At 43.8% G+C, this 22,466-nt stretch overlaps 2 protein-coding genes across 2 annotated transcripts; both read left to right on the top strand.

The window, feature by feature from the left end:
- The first annotated feature begins 439 nt into the window (after positions 1-439).
- On the top strand, positions 440-14,697 carry zbtb4 (zinc finger and BTB domain containing 4). Its single transcript, XM_055007682.1, has 2 exons — positions 440-460; positions 6,118-14,697. The coding sequence occupies exon 2, from the start codon at positions 6,134-6,136 to the stop codon at positions 11,603-11,605; it is 5,472 nt and encodes a 1,823-aa protein (XP_054863657.1). The 5' UTR covers positions 440-460; positions 6,118-6,133; the 3' UTR covers positions 11,606-14,697.
- Positions 14,698-16,681: 1,984 nt separating this feature from the next.
- shbg (sex hormone-binding globulin) lies at positions 16,682-22,440 on the top strand. The gene is made up of 8 exons (XM_023283323.3): positions 16,682-17,266; positions 18,536-18,630; positions 18,860-19,049; positions 19,277-19,438; positions 19,687-19,843; positions 20,333-20,469; positions 21,367-21,568; positions 21,825-22,440. The coding sequence occupies exons 1-8, from the start codon at positions 17,165-17,167 to the stop codon at positions 21,956-21,958; spliced, it is 1,179 nt and encodes a 392-aa protein (XP_023139091.2). The 5' UTR covers positions 16,682-17,164; the 3' UTR covers positions 21,959-22,440.
- Positions 22,441-22,466: the final 26 nt, after the last annotated feature.

Raw genomic sequence — 22,466 nt, 5'->3', positions numbered from 1 at the left:
AGAAGGGGGGAGTGAGTGAGGGCGAGCAAGCAAGTTCGAGTGTGAGAATCGCTCCTGCCCTCTGTCTTCACACACTGCTGCCTGTGTGTGTGTGCATGTGTGTGTGCATGTGTGTGCGTGTGCACCGCCTCTCCCTGCGCTCACTCTCTCTCTCTCTCTCTCTCTCTCTCTCTCTCCCCCTCTCTCACACACACTCAGACGTGCGCATACACAGACCAAGGGGGAGAGAGAGAGGGAGAGAGGGAGTGTGAGGGGAGAGAACACATCGCAGCAGAGATGCAGCAGGAGGTTTTCCGAGGTACGTTCTCTTGTATGCTTGCCTTCCTGAGAGACAGACAGAGAGAATAAGAGGAAGAGAGGCTGAATTCTGTTGTTTTCCTGCTTGTTTTTCTGCTTCACTCTGCTGCTGTGGCGGTGATTGCTCTGCGCGTGAAGAGGAGGAAAAGGTTTCTATTTTACTGTGCGTGTTTTGGGGCGTGAGTGTTGGTGAGTGTGTGTGTGTTTATGCAGTGTGTGTTTGTTGAAGTGTATTATTGTGTGTGTGTGTGTGTGTGTGCCTGTGCTCGGTTTGTCTGTGTATGTGTGTATGTGCCAGTAACAGGCCTCGTCTCCCTCATCCTCCCCTCTGTCGCTGGCGCACCACGCAGTTCTTATTCAAGAGCGATGACTCGTTTTCAGATTGTGATGAAACTTTTAATTTATCGAAGCCTCTTGCGTCTCTGTGATTCACTGCAGATGGGGGGCAGCCTGCACACATCAGAGCAGGTGTTAAACATGACGTGAGATTTGTTTTGGAGGGTCTTAACATGGTGGGCCAGTCTTCCACCCCTAGCTGAGAAACTTATCTAACAACATTAGAGGCAGTGTTTTGGGTGGAAAAACTTGGATGTAGGTGATGGTAAATATCTCCAATTCAGTCAACTCATTCTGTCTCTTCTGTTTGATTTTGGGCTGCCCAGTTTGTCCTCCATTTTACCAGCCTGTTGTTTTGCTGGAGGTTGTCGAAAATAGAGCGGCAGAGGGCATATTGATGTCCCCTAACCCTGTTGTTGCTGCCCTAAGCTCTTACTTTTTTTTCCCCAAAACAACAGAGCATCTGCTGCCAACTACTCTGCATTCCTGGTTTCCATGGATGCCAAGCCAAGCCCCTGTGCTCAATGTATGGAAAATATGATCCACACTGCCACAGGGATAGGGGTCATAGGTCAGACAATAGGAAGTGTCGTCAAAATAGATGATGTTGTCATATACACGGTGACCTTTTACATTATATGGCTTTTGGCTAAGATGTACTTACTGCTGTTTTTGAGTTGGATGGCTCTGTTTACTTTTTTTTTTTTTTTCAAATGCCACAAACGTAAAGGATATGGACGCGTTCAGGAAACTGCCGCAGCACATTGCTTCTTTTGTACCTGCAGTTAATCGTAACTATTGTAACTTACCGCTTTGGCACAGCCTTGCTAATGCATTAAAATGTTTCTTGGTTGTTTGAGACTCCAGTAGGGCTTTCACACCCCCTTCAGCAGGGAGTGCCCATGAAATTGAAAATGATTTTGGGGAAATTACCTCAAAAAGGTCACCGGTGTAGTGTGGCTGCTCTCCAGGGGTGCTTTTTTGGTCTTACTGTTTCCTAATGCCTCCAATGATTTTGTTGCAGTGAGCAGAATTATGGGAATTACGTGCTGGGCTGAGAGCTAACAGAGCATGGCGAGTACAGCATTTTAGACATGAGCAGGTTTGCTAGTGCATGGAGTGGCATTCGAAAACACCACGACTGAACAGTTTACACATGGGGTGGGAGCACGCAGTCAGTCACGCTGAGGGGGATCTGAAAGACAAGCAAACCATAAAATGTGAACATGGGATGGATGTGTTTGAAGTCATCCCTGCCTCCCCTGCTCACGCCACCACAACTACCACAACCACTCCCCGACCCATACCAACTTCCCCTTACCTCCTCCCTCCTTCCCTCCCTCTGTCCCATCTGGCTGGCTCCGTGCTCTCTTGGCCGGGGGGTTGTGAAGAGTTCAGTAGCTGTTCTTGCTAACGATGTCCCCCCACCCACCTACACACAACCTCATGCACACGCACACGCTTGTCTTTACAGGCCAACTGCTGCTTCGATAGTCGGGCCCCTCTGGCTGCCCCTCACTGGGGAGAAAGCCCGACCCACACCTTCCTCTTCCCACATGCTCCTCGCCGCTGGCTCACCGGCTGGAACACCGAGGCCCCCCACATTCCACCTTGCAGGCACTCCTCTTAGCCCCTGACGCACACAAATACACAAACACACGCACAATGACAACATCATTCCTTTAAGTAATATTAACGTTGCACTCAGCAATTAGATTGCTGAGTAAAATGTTGCTATTACCCACTGAATGCAGTGATACCACTGAAAAAAGAAGGGAAAGCAGAGCTCGTAGAATTAGAGACCAGCTTCCACTGTCCTGCTGTAGTTAAGGTGGTTGTATACTCCATCAGGTTACTGTAGCTTTGTGAACACACACGTTTTCTGTGCAATGAGTGATTATCCAACAGAACATTTTTTTAATGTATTCATGGTCAATCAATTAATTTAGATCGTCTCTTAGCTGCTGACCATTTAGAAACTGTTTGATTATCCAGCTGCCTGTATTCCCTGCACTGTAAAATTCATAGATCGCAGCAGCTACTTTGTGTAATACATAGATTGTATATAAAAGATAGATGTAGCCTCCAGGTGTGAAAAGGAAAGCCAGTGTGGAAGTGCCTTAAACTTTTATCATTTCTAATGGCCAGCAGGGAGCAACTCCTCAGGTTGCAAAGAAGTCAGATAGGTTGCATAGAAGTCTATGAGAAAATTACCCTGCTTTTCACTTGATTTATTACTTTGGTGAACATTTTCCTATTTACTTCATTGTCCCAATTTATAACCTCATGTCTCCTTCAATACCGCATTGTGTTCTTTTTTTCTAATTTTTTGTCTTATTTTGTGTAAAATAGGCAATAAAGCAGTGCATGTTGCAGGAAATGGCTACCTTGTCGATATTGTCTGCTCATCATGTGTTCACAAGTTCAAATACCAAACTTGAGGTTTCAAAACACTATTAAAAAAAACTATGTGGGATGTTCCTGTTCCTGCATCCACCATTCCTTTAATATACAATTCATGGTTGAGTACAATAATGACCAGAACTATTTTTTAAAAAATCAAGTTGTAATCAGATAGAATTAAAATGAGAAATGGCAAGAGTACTGGGAACCAGAGAGATGACCTTTTTTTTTAGCACTACTGTGCTGTAGTAAATTTAATAACGTGCTTACAATATTTTGTATGGCACATTACATGGCTCTAAAACTCTAATTTGTTATAACCAGACTTGATGTAATAGCTTTTGGGCAAAATAGCTTGAAACAGTTTGTCTTAGTTTGCGTTTAAACTGCTTCAAACTTGTGATTGGATTATTGTGAAATTTTTCTTGAGAGGTGAGAAAAAAATAAGTGTGGTTACTGAATTCTAACAGTTATTTGTCTGTCTGCACAAGTACCAGTTTCAGTGAGAAATAAACAGATTGCTCAATGTCTGGTTCAAGGCCTTGAGCTTATGTACCAGCCAAACTCTTCTGCTGTCCTGCCTTATGTTATGCAAGGCCAATTGAAAAGTGATGTTACTAGTGACTGATTATCTGTTTTAATCCAGTAGATTATGGTCATAAAGTCATCCACGTTTTTTAGATTGGAATTGGACAGTATCTTAAAGCAAATAGTAGAACTTCCTTTTAGAATGAACATTAAGATTATTCATTATCATTTAATTGGTTTGGACTAGTCTGTTATTTTGTCCTATTTACTACTCTCAGAATCAAAAACAGACCATGCTTGCCTTTCACTCACATTTGTCATTTAACATAGAATACAAACTGAATCAGTGCGTGCTGAAAGTATGCCTTTGTTCTCACTGTCTGTCAGTGAGCAGTCCCTACGATATGTCATATAAAAGCCTGTGCATTTGGTACAATGTGCTTTATGTTTACGTGAGTTTAGTTTGTAATTTGTGCTGCACCAGCTCAGCACCTGTTCATGCTACGCGGGTTTGTAGTGCCACAAGTGTAAATAGACGAGCACTTCATAGGCCAACCAACATGTTTATTTGTGCTGAACATCCTGTTGCAGAAAGGTGTGGGAACGGGGTTGCTGTTTATTTTGATTTTGCTTTAGGGTCCTCATAGTCACATTTATCAGTGTGTCTGTGAGTTGTCGAAAAGGATGTATATGTGCTGATGAGTGTGTCCGCTCTCTGCACAAATAAGGACTTTTTTCGGCATGTCCTATATTTGTGCACGCATTTCTTGTGTGTACGAGGAAATTCAGCACAATTAAAGCTTGTTAAAATCCGCCCGTCACAGTCAGATGGTGTGTCATGCAGGCTTTGCTTGTACAGTGACTGTGTGCGTCACAAGGAGATAAAGAAAAAAAGAGAGAGGGGGCGTTATACGCATTTTCCTGTCCATGGCACAAGCGTCAGATGAGATGGTGAAATTTTTAGCCTTAGCGCCGTCGCTCAATGTGTCCGCCCACTTGTAGCAGGCTGCCGCTTGCAGTAAGGGATTTCCTGTGCAACATCTATCGCTCAGCAAATTTGAGTGACAATAAAGGCCTGTTTCAATACAGAGCAGGTGAGACAAGATTGTGCGTCTTTTTTCTTCTGTTTCAGACGTACATCTTGAATAGGCACAAACTGGTTTTTTTGTGCCTGCACAACCAGTATGTGCCACCGCTTGCTCTGAGTATATTATTAAAAGACAATACTGTTTTTCTTTTGCTGACTACATCATTCCAGCTGCAGCCCAGTGTCAGGCTGTGTTGCACTCAGACTCACCTTTTGGTTTTGAATATCATTTACAAGTGGGCCCTTCCATGTTGCCTGCAGTCTTGTAAGAGTGTATGTACACTGCATGTATGTGAGTGTGTGTCAGTGTTTGCCTGGGTTCCTGTCTGACTGACAGTGCAGTATGTCTGACTGTTCCTTTTTCAGTGCACCCCCTCTCCTCACCCCCATCTCTTGTTGTCTTCCTAACCCTCACTCTCTCCCTTTCTCTGTCACCCCTTCACTCTCCCTCATCCTCACCCTCTTTCTCCTTCTCTCTCTCTCCCTCCTCTTCCCTCTGCAATAACAGTGCTGACCTAGTTTCTGCCTGTTCAGGGCTGCCTGTGGAATTTTACAGCGGCCTGCCTTCCTGGCTGCTTTGCTGCTTGAAATCGAAGGCAGAAAAGCATGACTGAGGATTTTTCTTCTCGTCGCGTCATTATGGCCTTATACTGTCTCCGTTCTTCTCCCCAATCTGCAGACTTCAACAAAGAGACCCATTTTAAATATGTGATAACAGCAAACTAACTATAGTATGTAAATCTTTCTTATGTAGGGCAAATTGCAGCAGCTCTGCATCCACCACGTTGAATTAGAATGGAAATGAGAATAGCCTGTCGCTCATCTTCTACAGCTTAGCTGGGATTGTACCGGATGCAGAGGGCAGAAAAACACCATTTCTCTGTGCACATGCATGCAATCTCCCTCCCTACTCCCTTCATTCCTTCCCCCCGCCTTCACAAATAAATGGTTAGAGTCTTGCCTGGCAAATACTAGCCACTGCCAGGAATGGCTAACAAGGCTCTTGCTCAAATAGCAAGAGAGTGGGACTATTTTTATGTGCGTTAGGGCAACGGATCTAAGTCAGCACTCTATTCTGAGAGAATCTTGATTAAATCTGAACGCCTTCCAATTAGGCATAGGGAATGTTGTGTCACAGCCGAGAGAGATGGATCTCCGGAATGCGTTTCTGAAAGCTTGGCTGTGGCACGCTGAAATCTAAACCAGCACTGCCGCAGATTCATTCCTTCCCCCTGCCTTCTCCCTCCTTTCACTCACCATTCCTAGCTGAGCAGTTGGAGTTCAGCATTGCTGGGGCAATTTCTTTTTCTTTGCCTTTTTATTAGCGTTCCTTCAGCATCATGATTGCTTCTTCAAAAATTTTGGGTGTAATGATATTTATTTACTTTATATCCATACAAATGCACATGCACATGTATCTTAGTATATTCGTATTGTTAATAACCTCTCTTTGATTTTTCTTTTAGATTTCGGGGGCTGGTCATGGTGTCCAGTGAGAAGGTGTGGGACCCCTTCCATGCGGGCCTTATTAAGCCTCGTCTAAGTGAACAACACCTGGCTCCTGGGCTACCTCCTCTCTTCAACCCCACACACAGTGCAGCTAAGGACAACACATTCTACAGAAGTCAGCGGTTGTCATCCTTGTCTTCCCTGCCACCGTCGTTAGTGGCCCTTCATCCACTTCGAGCCTCTTCACCATTACATCCACGTGTCAATTTGTACAACTCAAGCAAGATTGAAGGACAACACAGACCTGTCCACCGTCTTGGTGTGGTCTCTCACGCCAAAGAAAAGGAGGAGGAAGGAGAAGTTGAGCAGTTGGAGATGAAGGGTAAAAGACTAGGAGGCCGTGCAGAGGCCACAATGGAGGACAGGCTGGAGGATATGGGTGATGGACCTAAAAATGCAAAAATCACCCTTAGCTTTCCATTAAGTGCAGCCCCCCTCCCAACCTCTCTGACATCACCTAACCACTGTCATAGCTCCGCTTCATCCTCCCCTTCCCCCCACCGACGGCGACAATCCTCCAAGAATTCAGACAAGGGTTCGCTTTGGAAACTGGATGCCACTATGGATGTAAAGCATAGACCTTTTAAGCCCCCCAGACATGACAGCTCTCCGTCCTCTTCACCTTCCTCCTCCTCATCTCCTATGACTGCTCATGCACTTATTAGGAAGGATATAAAATCCCCACCTCCACTGAAGTGCTCCAAACTCAATTCAGAGACTCAGTTTCACAGGTCTCCCCCGAGATCCTCTAGTGGGTCTTTGGGGGGCTGTTATGGTGGAGATGGATGGGATGAGAGGCATAGGGTGGCCAATGGTACAGCCTCACCCTCTCAGACTGCCCAGATCCTCTTCAGTCTGGGTGCATCAGCCTATCAGAGAGGTGGGGATGCAGAGAGGAGGGAGAAAATAACAGGAAGACCAGCTGGGAAAGCGGGAAGCCCTCATGGACCAAGTCTTCACCCACCCACCCTTCATCTTCCTCCCCCCTTACCACCACCACCTCCTCCCCCTTCTGAGGGCCTTACTGCACCCCCTCACTCATCATCCTATTCCCCTACTGACAACCTGAAGCCCGAGCTGATTTGCGGGGTGTGCCATCGGCTTTTTAGCTCAGCTTCCTCTCTGACAGTCCACATGCGGCTGCATCGTGGCAGCCGTGCCCTCAGTTGCCGATATTGTGGCAAAGTTTTCATCCACAGCAAGAGACTGCAATCCCACGAGGCCTCCTGCAGGGTGCCAGGGCTGCCCTCTAACAGCCTGCGCCCTCCTTCTCTCACTGTGCAGCCAAAGGAGGAGCCACTGGAGGAGGGTGAAGTGAGGGTGGAGGGGGGAGTGATTGTGGGAGAAACAGACATCGGTAAGGCGCGGCCGGGGAAGAAAGCGCGGAGCCTCCTGGCGCGTATCCAAGGTGATGATGCAGCAGGCGCAGAGCTACTGGCGGGTGATGAGAACCATTTTGTGAAGGTGGTAGATGGCAATGTCATTTACTTCTGCTCTGTGTGTGAGCGCTCCTACATGACTCTATCCAGCCTGAAGCGTCACTCTAATGTGCACTCATGGCGCCGCAAATATCCATGTCATTATTGCGACAAGGTCTTTGCCCTGGCTGAGTACCGTACAAAGCATGAGGTGTGGCACACAGGAGAGCGACGATACCAGTGCATCTTTTGTTGGGATGCCTTTGCCACCTACTACAATCTCAAAACACACCAGAAGACCATTCATGGGATTAACCCCAGTCTCATCTCCAGTGAAAAGACAGCTAATGGAGGATATAAGCAGAAAGCTAATGCCCTCAAGCTCTACCGCCTTCTCCCCATGCGCTCCCAGAAGAGACCCTACAAGACCTACAGTGACAGTTTGAATAATGGCCTGTTGTTGCCACCAACTGAAACATCTCCCCTCTCCCTGCCTGGCCTGGGCTGTGGTCTGGGCCCTGAGGACCTGCAAAGCCTCATTGGTGGGGCCCACCCTCAGAGTGTAAAGCCTGACCCAGATGCCTTCCCTGATGGCTTTCCTGTTTCTGTGACTGCTGAGCACACGGAGCTCTCTGCACTAACACCCCTCCCCCAGACTGATGCGCCCCAAGTTAGAAAACATGAGAGTGAGGCCCTAGAGTCAGAGCAGGGCAGAGGCAGTGGGAGCTTCAAAATGTCTAATGGCAGCAAAACCAAAACTCTCAAGACAAGTAGAAACACAGAAACAAGCATGCCTTCTGTGATAACATATGGCCATACAAAACCCTCCGTCATAGTTCATGGAACAGCAATGTCATCCTCTGTCATTGTGCATAGCAACCAGGTTACCCCCGGTGATAAAAGCCCAGTAAACAGCCCACTCCCTGAAACCAGTAACAGTCAGACTTCTCTGAAAGGCAGCCCTAGATCTATCAAAAAGCAGAGGGATAGTATAGATAATCACAGAAAAAGGTCACGAGACAGTTCAGATGCCACTGAGGAGGGCTCAAGAAGCAGACAGGATGCAGAGACAGGCAGATTATTTCACAAATCACGCAAGTCACACAGCAAGAATGACATCTCAAACTCAAAGCAGCTCTCAGGATCTGTAGGGGCACAGGTCAAAGAGGCAGGGCCACTGTGCCAGATTACTGTACGTATTGGTGAGGAGGCCATAGTGAAGCGCAGCATCTCTGAGACAGACCTTAGAAGAGACAAAAGCCTCTCTCCTCCAAAAACCAAGCGTAGTGAAACATCATCTGTGCGGGACATGAAGGAACCACGCCACTCCCACCACCATCACCATAAACACCGCCTCCAAAGTAGAGTCAGCCTGGAAGCAGAGGAGGATAAGGAAGGAGGAACCTGTCAGGAGGTCAGAAGAAAGAGCTCTAAATCCCCCGATGAAGTCAGAGAATACTACTTCCGTCGGGAGGTGCGTGAGCAGGAGAGTGACCACGACATGGAGGATAATCTATGGCGACCTTACTACTCCTACAAGCCTAAGAGAAAAACACAAGCACATCTACAGAGGGTAAAGAGCTGGCAGAGGAAACTGAAATACAAGCGTTCCATCCGGCTGAAGAGGAGGGCAGAGAGACTGAAGAATCTGGTGAATAAAGAGACAGAGAAGTCACAAGATGAAGATGAGGATAGGACAACTGAGGAGACTGAACAAATGTCAAAAGCTATCAGAGACGAGGGAGAAATGAAAAAGAAAGATTATCACTCTGCCCCTTTAAAGGAGAAAAATAAAGATGCAGAACAACAGGTTAAGGAGGCCCACCCTGAGGTTTCCTCCCCTCCTCTTAACTCTCCAAAGTCTCCTCTGTCTACCTCAGTGGCTCCTACAGGAATAAAGAGGCGGCCTTGGACTAATGGGAATGCGGCAGAGTGTGGTACTTGTGGCCGCTGGTTCTCAAGCCCCAGGAAGCGAGACAAACACGAGCTGAGCCATCTGCTGGAGTTTGTATGCCTCCTCTGTCGAGCCACTTTTCCCTCAAGGGATAAGTTGGAAGACCACCAGAGAGCCCAGCATCCCAAGCCTACAGAGCCACCTGCTGTGCCCTCTAAAGTTGCTGAGCAAGTTGAAGGGATTAAATCTGTGTCAGAGATTGCAAAGTATGATGAAGACAAGCAGGCAGGTTTAGGAGGGAGTAATTGTAGTCCAACTCGCTTAAGCAGAAGAGCATTATCACGACACACCTGCCCACAGTGTCATAAGGTGTGCAAGACATCATCAGCACTAACTCGCCACATTCGACGCCATGAGTTAAGCAGTTCTCCAGAGAGAGAAAAGGAAGATAAAGACTCAGAGCCAAAAACTTTAGAGACAGTTGTTAACACTCTTAGCACAGACCTAGAAACTGAAAAAAGACAGGTTCCCAGTGCTCTCTCTGTTTCAGTTATTAGCTATTCAACGCCAGAGCCACCCAGTAGTGGTGAGTGTTTGGCATCACAGCAGCATGAAGACCATCTCAGTGAACTCACAGATGAACATCAAATGTCTGAATCCAATCACAAAGCTGAACTGAAAGAGCACACACTTTCTGCTCCAGACAGAGAGAACAGACCACACATTGCAGACCCTCCATTAGAAAGCCCAATTAACCTTACCCCCAATAAACATGAATTCACTCCTGCCACACCATCTACTCTCCAGAGTGTGCTTGTCATGAATGGACCTGAATGTCTTGACTACCGTACCCTCAGCAAAAAGAACCTAGACGGCCAAATCCACAGAATACCCAGTCCTCTGCATATTGTGGCATCCACCAACAGCTCTCCAAATGTGTCCATGACATCACAGACCAGAATAACCACTGCTGCTCCTCTTGTTTCCATGACAACAACTCCCAGCTCTGAGGGGGGACTTATGAAACGGGATGGGGTCATTATGGACAGAGAGAGGCAAGGTGGGACTGGCAGATTTCTGCATGCAGGTTACAGGGAACCACCTCTGGTCCAAGATCTTAGAGTCCAGTCCATGTCCAGAAGTCCCTCTCCGAATGAAGCACAAGACCTGACCATGTCGTCTATACTAGCCAGAGAGAGGGAAATAGAGAGGCAGCGAGAGAAAGACAGGGAGCTGGAGAGACAGAGAGAACAGGGGAGGGATAAAGAAATTGAGAAAGAAAGAGAGAAAGAGATAGAGAGGGCACAGCAAATCAGTAGAGTTACTCATGCCCCAGAGGACCAGATTGCACTCTTGGTTCCTAAAGAGGAGCCCTTGAGCCCTGTACCATCTCCCCAACATATTCCCACTCAAACCACTATGAATGGACCCTCTTCACACAGGCACACTCCCAAGTCCCCCTGCCGGTCCCCCTCAACTATTGGACTGTTAACTCAAGCCAACCGCCAGGTTCATTCCAGTCCACAAGGACTAGAAAGGCTCACACTGCCCACTGGAGCAGCTGGTGCCGGTGACCGCCCCTCTGCCCATGCTCTGCTTCTGCCCCGAGCCCCCCAGCCACCTGAGCCAGAGCACCATGACAATGTTTCTTCCAGAGATTCCCAGCCAGGGGATGCCACTCCAGTGGGCTACTCTTCCCAGGATTACCCTCTACCCCTCATTGTGCCGGACACCTACCGCTCCGCTAAAAAGCAGGAGGAAAACCTGCTCATGTCCTCCTATCCACCTGGAGCTCTTCCCTTTGGCCCACTGGGAAAAGTGATGGTCCCTAATGGCGGGGACCTGGCCAAGCTGCCGTTCTATTCAGATCCTTACCAGCTGTTCTATGGGCCCCAGCTCCTGGCCTACCCCTATAACTTGGCAGCACTTCCTGTGGCTCTGAATATGATGGCACCTGGAGGAGACAAGGTGGAGCCTCTACCGTTCCTCCCTGCCATCTTCAACTACGCAGCTACTGCTGGGCCCTACATGGGTGCAGCCCCTCACCCCCTTGTGGCAAATCCCGGCCTTTACAGCAGCAGCAGCGGCAGCAGCAGCAAAAAGCAACGAGACAGCAGCAGCAGCAAACCGTAGAACGCAGAACACTACAAGGAATATATTTCAAAGGGGACAGCCTCATCTGTTTAGGCTGGGAGTGGGAGGGGTGCGTGATTACTGGGTCACTGAGTACTCTCGCACAGTACACCTGCCTCTCTTTTATTCAATACAGATCAGAGCTAGGCATTAAAGGAGTAGGTGTGAAGGGAGGAGAAGGAGTAAAGAAACAGGGAGGAGAGGCCAATAATAGAGTGACGTATCATCACTCCCTTATCTTTACTCCTGCTCAGCTTTCTCCATGTCTCTCCTGTCTGCCTGTAGTGTGTTGTAGTTCTAGAGCTTGATTAATCTTCCTCTTCGACTCATTATATTATCTATAATATAAGAATAAGAACTGCTAACAGGGTTTGTGTTATGTGAAAAATTAGTTCAGTCTACTTCCCTTTATAGTCACCGCATAACGAGGATAAACGCTCTTCAGGGAAGGCATGTGTGGGAAAGGATAAGAGATGAGACAGAGGAGTCCATATGTGACACAATTGGAGGTGGAGCAGTAAGCAATTCAAACCTTGTGTATTTTTGTATGAACGAGTTAAAACGCAGGAGAATCCTGCCGTTAAACTGTCCATGAAAGTTATATATGAGCATGTACATGCACATGTATGTACGGATTTGTGCATGCAGAGTTGGGCTTAAGCAGGTATTACTGCATATGTGTGAAAGTGTGTGTGTGTGTATATGTGTGTGTGTGTGTGTGCACGGTAGTGATGGAATATGAATGACTAGATCATTCCGTGTGTTTGGGACGCACACAGCATTCCTACTCTAGTTGGAATCGCTACTGTAGGTCAATGTGTAGAAGTGCATTTAGAAGTGATTCATCATATCCAAATCATTAAGAAGTTAAGCTATGGATGGATGTGAGTGTATGACAATGACAGATCATCTGAGCTTCTAAAGTCTCAACAAGCCTTGTGAATTTGTGGCCAGATGACGCTGTAGGATCTGTAACCTGTATAGCATTCACCATAGTTTATACCTTATGTGCACAAAATAGAAAAGTAGTGGTCACTTAAAGGGGACACTTGTAGCTGCTTCAGAAATGTAGCTGGCCACTGGGTAAGAATTCAAGGCTGGTAGACCATTGCACTTCCGTTTCTCATCTCAATTCCTTCACATAAAAAAAAGGAAAAGAATAAAAACCAGTCAGCCTTCATCTTGTGTAGCTTTTTCCTCTTTGAGTGGAAGATGAAAAGGCTCTATTTCCTAAGCCAAGAAGAAGAAAGCAACAGCAAAGAAGGAAAAAGAAAAATGGATTCAGGGTATTGTGTTATTTCTGGATAGAAAAAAGAAATATATGGGCACAAAACTGTTGGACTTTGAATCAGAGGGCCCCATAGAAATGACGCTGGGGCCTAAAAATGTTGTCCTACTCCACAACTGAGGGGAAATTGGAAAAAGTGTGAACTATAACCCTTCCTGTCCTGTGTCATTTTACCAAGAGATAGGAGAAGGCTGAGCTTAGCAGCCAAAGTGGTGGCCGAAACTCTCCAGATGCCCTCCTGGGGCTTTTTTGTTATGTGTAATGTTATCTCTATATGTTTGTTCTGTTACACTATGTTGTTGTTTATGTTGTTTAGCCCTCTTACCAGATGGAAGTGGCTTCAGTGAAAAGAGGGAGTAAACTTAAAAATATGAATGTAAATTTAGTCATGAGGTTAATGAAGTACAGCTGCATTAATGATATAGTTGGTTTCAGTTCCTTTTTTTTCTGTTTTGACACAAATAACCTGTTTAAGAACCGTATAACGTCTGGTATGCATATATACAGTAGTCCTAGGACCACGTCAGTAAACTTGGGTTCTGTATCCACAAAAGCATGAGCAACACTTGCTTCCTAACCGTTTATATCCTCAGCAAATCTGGCATTGTGCACACAGCTTTTGTTTGTTTGTTCCTTTTTTGTTTTCTGGCCTTTTAATCTCCCATGTCTCTGTTAATACTTTTTTTGATTATTGTACACAGTTTGGAAAAATTCCACGACATTTGCTGCCACATTTACATCTCACAGTCACTATCTTGGAGCTGTTTAATTCTCCCTCTCCCCTCAAGCATACACTCGCTCAGTGCAGCTCTTCCGTATGAGATGCATACTTTTCATTGTGCGTGCATGTGTGTGATGGTACTGGGGCGCCTTTTGGTTTAGGCAGGAGTGTTAAAACACAGTGTGACCGACTGCAGGGGTGCACAGGCATCACCTCGGGTGTGGTTACAAGCCTTTTGCGTGTTTGGTGTTTTGTGTATGAGAGTGAGTGACTGTGTGAATAAGAAAACCAAAATAAATCTGCCTAAGCAGCATATCCCTTGGCAGTATATGGGCCACCTGTTCTTATGTTTTTTTTATTTCTGACACTTTTTCTGTGGGTTAGTTTCAATGTAAAAAAGCCTTGCTGTCTCCAATACACTATCTCAAGCCATTCCTGTAGATGGACATGTTTGTGTTTTTGGACCATTTCTTATGCCATAGTTTGCCATCATGGTTATCATACAAACCAAAAGCATGCAAATCGACGTATTGTAGTGACTGGACTGGAATCTGGTGGTAATATACAACTATTTACTGTATGTTTTAGTTTAAATGAATGTGCCTCTGCTTTGATATTTAAATAATTATCTATAGTAAGATGTGGATCTGCCAGATTTCAACTGTTAAGGTGCCTTGTTATGGCATAAGAAATTTAAATAGTAAACATTTTCTTGAGAAGCGACATTATGATTTGGAGATAGATTTCATGGCTTTGTTTGCTATGAAGCTGTTCATAGATGTAGGAGTGTGGCTAAACTGTTTTGGTATCGTGTACATGTCTAGGGTAATACTGTGCCATATAGAGCCCACAAAATATGTTAATGTTATTTTTAAAAGATGTTTTAATGTTGCCTGATGACTTTGTCTTTAGATTTGATACAAAGGCTTGTAGCCACAGCTCTCCCAAAGTCTGTAGTCTCCTTTTCCGACATCCTTCTTGTCTCTCTCTCTCTCCCTCTCTCCCCTTGTTTCTGTCTCCCTTTCTTTCTCTTTGCTGCAATCAAACAAAATAAAGTATTAACCTGATGACCCAATGAAATCAGCTCTAGTCTGGTCTTAAGTTTTGTTTTTTAAATGACGGCTCTAATCTTCACCATTTAAACTAGAGTTCTTAATATGAACCACATGCTTAAAGTTGGCAGATGTCTTCTGTTTACGATATTCTGTAGTGAAATATTCATTTAGAGACCCCTTCTAATGAAAATCTGTTTGTTTTCACCTTATTAACATGTCCATATGGTGTTTTTTATATACTGAAAGATGTGCAGATTCAGACTACTGGGGTTTCACATGTAACAATCCTGTTAGCTTGCAGGGTGGAGCTTACTGAATCATTATTCTTATTTAGAGTCGATTTCCAGTTTGAACATTGTCTGAATTGCAACTCGCCAGCATAGAGTGTTTGAGCTGAGCCAAAGGTAAGCTGATGTGTTTGAGCTGCAGCGAGTGGCGGAGGGCTGGGTGGAAAGAGAGCGACAGGGACTTAATAGATCTGGAGGGGACAGTGTAGAGTTCTGTCTAGGCCGGTTTAATACACAGATGAGTTTTGGAGGGTTTATTTAATGACTGGAGAGGGACTTTGTACAATTTCTTGAACTGGTAAAACTTGTAATGAGAATTTGTGTTGCTCTTCAATGTTTGATGCAATTAACAACCATCAATGTGCATGCAGTGTTATCTTTTTTGTTTCCACAGATTGATGTTTTTGGGGTTTTTTTTTTGGTTCTTTGGTGTCCATGTCTTTTAGCACGTTTTTTTTTTTTTTTTTTTTTTTTTGCTTTATATTTTATTTATCAAAGTACACTAACCAACACTACACATGTCAGGTGACTTGGTTGCTGAAATCTAAACCCAAGACTGATTAAACATGAGCACTTTCCCACTAGTGACACTTAGTGGCTTAAACAGGAACAATTCATTTAGTGACTCTTCAACACTCCCAAAAAACAATGTCTGAGCTGATTTATTTTTTGATGAAAATTAATGAAATTGAATGACTGGCTTAAAAAATTGTCAGGAAACGCCAAGAGTGGAAAAAGTGGTGTTTCTTGGAATGTTTGTGGTTTAAAATCACATCAGTCAACTGCAGCTAGCATAGCAAACAGCTGAACAAGTTGAACTCAGCAGATCGTTTTTGCAGCGGGAAAAACTCAGATGTTGCCAATAGCATTAATGATGGCTGTGGTATATTCAAGTGTCCCAATAAGCTTTCACAATAGTACTACACCATGACACAGAAGTTGAAGCAGCTCAGTGGAATTATGCCATCAATAATCTTATCATGGGCTGCACAGTGACTTGGTGGTTAGCACTGCCGCCTTGCAGCTAGAAGATCCCTGGTTCGTGTCCCAGCCTGGGCCTGAGGCTGGGCCTGAGGTCTTTCTGCATGGAGTTTGCATGTTCTCCCTGTGCATATGTGGGTTTTCTCTGGCTTCTTCAGCTTCGTCCACAGTCCAAAAACATGCTGAGGTTAATTGATGATTCTAAATTGTCCGTAGATGTGAATGTGAGTGTGATTGTTTGTCTCTATGTGTAGCCCTGTGATAGACTGGTGACCTGTCCAGGGTGTCCCCTGCCTTCACCCTAAGTCAGCTGGGATAGACTCCAGCCCCCCCATCACCCTAATGAGGATTAAGTGGTGTTTAGATGATGGATGGATGGATAATCCTGTCACCAACTGTGTCGAGTCAAAATCAAATCATTTAATAGCCACTAGACAGTGTGAGCATGCTCTGGTGTGATTTCACTTCTCAAATGATCTCCAAATCCTCAACAATTAAACACCAGACTGTTTGTTGTTTCTTTCTGTGTATACAGTCTGTGAGTGCTGCACTTTTCCTAGTAATTCCCAGTTATCGCAGCCTTCCTGGAAGGCGACTGTCCACGGGAATACAGCCAGTAGAAGAGAAAAAAAATAGAATTGGAAACACATCTCTCCCTTCACGACAGCACACACACACATGCATACGCTGACTCATGGCCGGCAGTGGTGAATCAAGGTTTCTGTGTAATGGGTAAACACACATCAGTGGTCAGACTAAGGTCGCTCACCCGGCCTGCAGTTGTGTCCATACCACATGAATCACCATGAAGGCAGGGGATTGACACTGATAAAAATGCTAATTTCAGCTAACATTTTGTTTTCTGAATTTGTAATTGTTTGCAATATTTCAACAGACCCTAACTGATATGTTTCTGCCTTTTACCCAAATTCTTCTTTCCTCTTTCCTCTGTTTGCCTGTTGCACTCTGTGCTTGTTTCAGGCATCTACACTGGCAAACACCCTGTCAATCACAACAACGGAGTCACGAAGCACTCCCACCAGGGAATCAATAAACTGCACTGACCACTGCATATTTGCACTCTGGACCCCTGGACATTGTGCAGCACACGCCAACGCTGCATTCTGCTGAAGAACATCTCTGCTCCTCATCCCTGCACTGATACCTCTGGGTAGGGCTCTGGAGACTGCACGCCAGGAGGCCTGGGTTGGGTGAATGCACTGAAGAATGACCTCGGTTTGGAAAGCAATGGCAGGTGGACCACTGCTCACTTTGAGCCTCGCTCTGGTCGTCCTTTGGGCTGAAGTGCAGGGGAACGGAGAGGGTAAGGTATGTTAATGTAATGTAAAATGCGTGGAATGGACAGTGCATTGAGTGTCTGTTTATGTACACTGCCGTTCAAAAGTTTGGGGTCACTTAGAAATGTCCTTATTTTTGCAAGAAAGGCTTTTTTTCAGTGAAGATAACATTAAATGAATCTGAAATACAGTCCAGACATTGTTAATGTGGTAAATGACTATTCTAGCTGGAAACAGCTGATTTTTAATGGAATATCTCCATAGAGGTACAGAGGAACATTTCCAGCAACCATCACTCCTGTGTTCTAATGCTACATTGTGTTAGCTAATGGTGTTGAAAGGCTCGATGATTAGAAAAACATTTGTGCAATTATGTTAGCACATGAATAAAAGTGTGGTTTTTCATGGAATACATGAAATTGTCTGGGTGACCAAAACTTTTGAACAGTAGTGTAAAATGTGTTAAAATGCTCTCGTCTAGTCGTTCTAATAGTTTAAGAAGTATGTATCTGTTATCTCTAAACAAACCTAATACAAATATGAGTATAAGTGATCTGTGAGCTTAAAGTCTATGAAAGGAGAAGCATGAATAATTTTTGTTACATGTATTGTTTCTGTTTACTGTAAAATTAAAATGCCCGACACTTTCCCAAAACAACAACAGCTGTGGTTATTTTTACCTATTAAGAGCAGAAAAACATCTGGGGGGGGGGTCAAAATTCAATGCATGATGAAAGTGAGAGGAAAGAAGAAACACAAACTGCTGAAACACAAATCTGTATGAAATTATTTTACTCTCTCTCTCTGATTAATGATTTGTGGTGAGATGTTGGGTTATTTGAACATTTGTTAAAATTAAACCCACTTTGGGGGAAGTGGTGATAATGCATAGACATCTGAACTGTATAGCTACACACTGGTTTCATAAGACATCAGAGACAAAAAGATTAGAAACAACTGATTTAATCTTTATCAGTGTATTGTGTGTTATTTTAAAAGCTTTAAAAGCTACCCAAATTATATAATATTGACAATATTAATCATGTAAAAGTAACTAAAGCTGTCGGATAAAGATTAGTCGGATTAGAATGTACAATATTTCTCTGAAATGTGACATAGCAATTCTGTTTTGAAGTTGAATCAATAATTAAACTGTATTCGTCCCTCACTTTAGTATGGTTTAAACCTCTAACAAATCACAGCCTCTCACTGTAAAATACAAAGGGCTCAATGAATGTTAAGCGTGCAGAAGTAATGATTTTGTGTTCAATGAGTGCCTTACTAAGACTGTGCTTTCTAGAAAGTATCAGGCAGTTCCACCGTCTATCTCAGCCAGGACAGAGACATCTGGAGGCCACTGATCTACACAACAGTCAACATCAGTGAGATCAACAGGTATGTGAGCAGAGCAAGGTTTCACAGTGAGAATCTGTGGGCAAGCAGAAAAAGAGAGGTTCTGCATGTATGAAAATTCAAGCAGTAGCTAAAAGTTGACTGAAGTTTTGCAGAAAATTTTCAGTGTTTTTGCAAAATATGTGAAAACTCTGTAGATTGTCCTCTTCATCTTTCTTGAACCAGCCTTCACCTTGAATTAACGTTTGTATTTTTATTCTGCTTGGTGCAGCATCAAGTCATCCTTTCAGTTCCGGACGTTTGACCCTGAAGGCACCATTTTCTACGGAGATACCAAAAATGGGGAGGACTGGTTTGTTTTGTCCCTGAAAGATGGCATCCCTTTGATGCAGATCAGCAAAGCAGACATACTTATTAGTGTGGCAGGAGGCCCCAAGCTTAACGATGGGAAATGGCACACTGTGAGTTCCCAGTGCAGTTCAATATCGCTCAGATTTATAATGAATCAAATGGCACTTTTTTTTTCTCAAATAACAGAAATCTCAGAAAGCCATTTTGCCTTGAAAAAGTGAAATTTCCTCATTACATTACATCACATGGCTTTTAATAATCATGTGATATTCCTGACATGCTGTGTTATTTCGCCATGTTTTGTTGTATTGCTTCTTGATCTCTTGGTGCCACCAAGCTGGAAGTGAGCAACCATGGGAAATTTGTAATTCTGGAGGTGGACGGCTCTGAGGGAGTGACGGTAGGTATGCAGTCCAAACAGACAGAGGAGGACATTTCCGGTGAACTTCGACTGGCCCTTGGTGGGATCCTGATCAAAAAGGAACAGATGATTATTCAGGTGCAGTGTGTTAATACTGTTGTGTATCATTTATCCATCCTGTTCAGTGTAATTGGTTGAGTTTAGCTTTTTTGTCTTTATATTTGCAAGAATTCTATTTGATTATCCCTGGAGAATGGATATGAATGTGTTGTGATGATTCATTTTTTCATTCTGCAAATTTTTGATGTGATCATGTTCATCTCCTGTGCTCCCTGTTTGTCTTGCAGTTCATTGCTTTAAATGCATTGCTGTGCTCTTTGCTGTAGTTTGAGCCGCAAATGGATGGCTGTGTGCGGCAAGGCAACTGGCTGAACCTCAGCACCCCCTGGGAAATAGAGGCTGAGGACCTCTGGCCTTGCTACCAAAACATCCGACCTGGCAGCTACTTTTCTGGCAAAGGATTGGCCGTTTTCAACACCTCAGGTAGGAACATTGTGCTAAGTTGTACAAAACACTGGCAGGAGTACTTCATTAAAGAACAAGCTTTCCAGCTGACATGGATAACGCATTTTTGTATGATGTGGAACCTAGGTAGCAATATTTGATTTCATTTCATTCCTAGCTTGTTTGTAAGGGCTCATTATTTTGCTTTAGACTGTTGCTGGTTTTACTCAGTCTCTCCTCAGCCAAACTGACTGAGGCAGATGGCCACCCTCCCTGAGCCTTGTGCTCCTGGAGGTCTCGTCCTATTAAAAGGGAGTTCATCCTTATTGCTGTTATTCTAAGATCATGAGCTTAACATTTAAATTTGTCATGCATATTTGTAATGTTCATTTTGTTACAATTTCAAATGGAAAGCACTTTGGATCAACATGGTAATTTTAATATTTTTTACACTATCAACAACAGGGATTTGCCTTAATCAGGCAGTGATATACAAAACCTACTAAATACATTGTTTTCCTCTTGCAGTTTTTCTAACTGAGGAAGATGATGGGCTCAAGATTGAATTGTGGAGTGATTTCACTCAGATGGATGGAACCGTTTTGAGCATCAAGGCTCCTGGACAGGACCTGATGTTCACTTTAGTAGCCAATAACAACACAAAGGTATACATGCACCTAAAATATATGATTCAAATTGATACATATTGGCTTCATAACTAACATGAGCATTTGAGTGATGTCAAATCCCATCACACATATAAACAAGAAAAGCACTCAGAATGCGCAGTACTCCACCGAGGTTGCTCTGTAGTTGTATGATTTCTGATGGATGAAATCTTTCAAAAAATTTGTGGTCCGCAGCGGACAGTAGTAGGATTGCAATTATGTAATTGTCAGCAGGCAGCTGACGTAGTGTTCACTTGTAGTTGTAACTGGTGGCTTAATGTACATTAATTCAGCTGACACATCAATATTTTAAATTTTTTTTTTTTACATGCCTTTACAGATTAAAAAAAAAGACACAATTAATAGAACAGGGTGGAGTGGCAGAAGGTGTACGTAGAGGTACAGGGACCCCCCAGCGCAGGTTCCACACAACAACTGAGACACAGACCAAACTTTGTGTAATTATAACAATAAACATAATTGCAATAAACGAACAATAAAATACTATATATATATAGTGTATTAAATATTACTAATACAACAATCTGTATATATTTAACCCACAACCACTGCTGCATGACTGACCCTGTTACGTTGTCATAGTTACAGTGACGCTGTGCCGCTATCTTGCAATGATACAGAAATCTTTAACAAATCCATGGATCCAGACTATAAGCTGCATCACTGCCAAAGTGTAATCACCTGGTCCTTGTGTAAATTCTGACCTTCCCTGAAAATTTCATCCAAACCCATTAGTCTGCTTTTGAGTAATGTTGTTAACAAACAGTGCCGATCGTCACATAACTCTGCCGCATTCCTTGATGGAGTAACAAAACATGAACGCACAGATTGGAGACCACAATGAGAGTTACAGTCTGTATTTGGTATTTACAGGTGGTCACATTTGCTCTCGGCGAAAACAAAATCAACATGAAAAGCACTTTAAGAGGACTGCTGATACATTTTATGAAGGATTCACTGACACTGCATGCAGATGAAAGTGATCTTGAAAGGACTGATAGCATCATGCCAGTGAACCACCCTGGGTATCTGACAACTTGGAGAGAGGGACATCTTACCGTTGGAGGTCTTTTGGGTGAGATTACACCGTGATCATGTGCAATGTGTTTCAAAATGATCTGTACGGTCTCTAAATCTTTAAATGTTAAGGTCCCATGTTATTGTTCTAAAAGACTAGATAAGATGGATAGAAAAAAAATGGATGACAACAGAAAAAAGTGACACCAAAAGAAAGCTTGTTGATACAAATCATGTCTCTGCTGATTACGCCACTCAGTGTGATACAATCCACATAGACTAGTGTTTTCTTCTTCACCCTTTTTACTCTCCAGGTGACGGTGAGGACAATGTTGGTTCCCAGTTCTTGACAGGCTGTCTGAGGAAGATACAGGTACAAGAGAAGGATTTGGATCTGGATTTCGCGGTCAAACACATGTCGATCTCCTCTCACAGTTGCCCTGCGTAGCGTAGATCACAACACCATGCATATGCTGTATGTGAACTAAATGTTTGCATTTATTAGAATCAAAAAATTGTATTTTTAAATAGATATTTCCTCAACTTTTAACAGAATACAAAGATAAATCTGAGAATTGTGAGCAGTTCTGTGACCTTGGTACATGCAATAGTATGCCTCTAAATAATATATCATTCTCCTTAAAGTTGCTTCTGAATAACATTAATTTCACAGTTGGACTTAAAGCAAAAATAAGTTCTAAAGATAGACCCTGAGCCCAGTTTTACTAAGATCGAGGATTTAGGACGTGGAATTTGCTCCCTCTAGTGGATTATTAAAAATGTTAAATTCATGCCGTCCAGTCTTGTGTATGATGTCATCTAATACTAGATGTATTTTAAATCAGAAGACATGCTTGTCATCTTTAAATGAGAAAGGAAAAAGAAATAGGAGCAAACTTTATTCAAAAATTAAACGACTCATGCAGTTTTCTCTTTGTTGCCTTTTTTAAAAGCTT

Source organism: Amphiprion ocellaris, chromosome 23, assembly GCF_022539595.1.
Source record: "Amphiprion ocellaris isolate individual 3 ecotype Okinawa chromosome 23, ASM2253959v1, whole genome shotgun sequence".
Taxonomy (NCBI): Eukaryota; Metazoa; Chordata; class Actinopteri; family Pomacentridae; genus Amphiprion; species Amphiprion ocellaris.
Note: the sequence above shows the minus strand (reverse complement) of the source record. Positions and strands in the feature narration are given on the sequence as shown.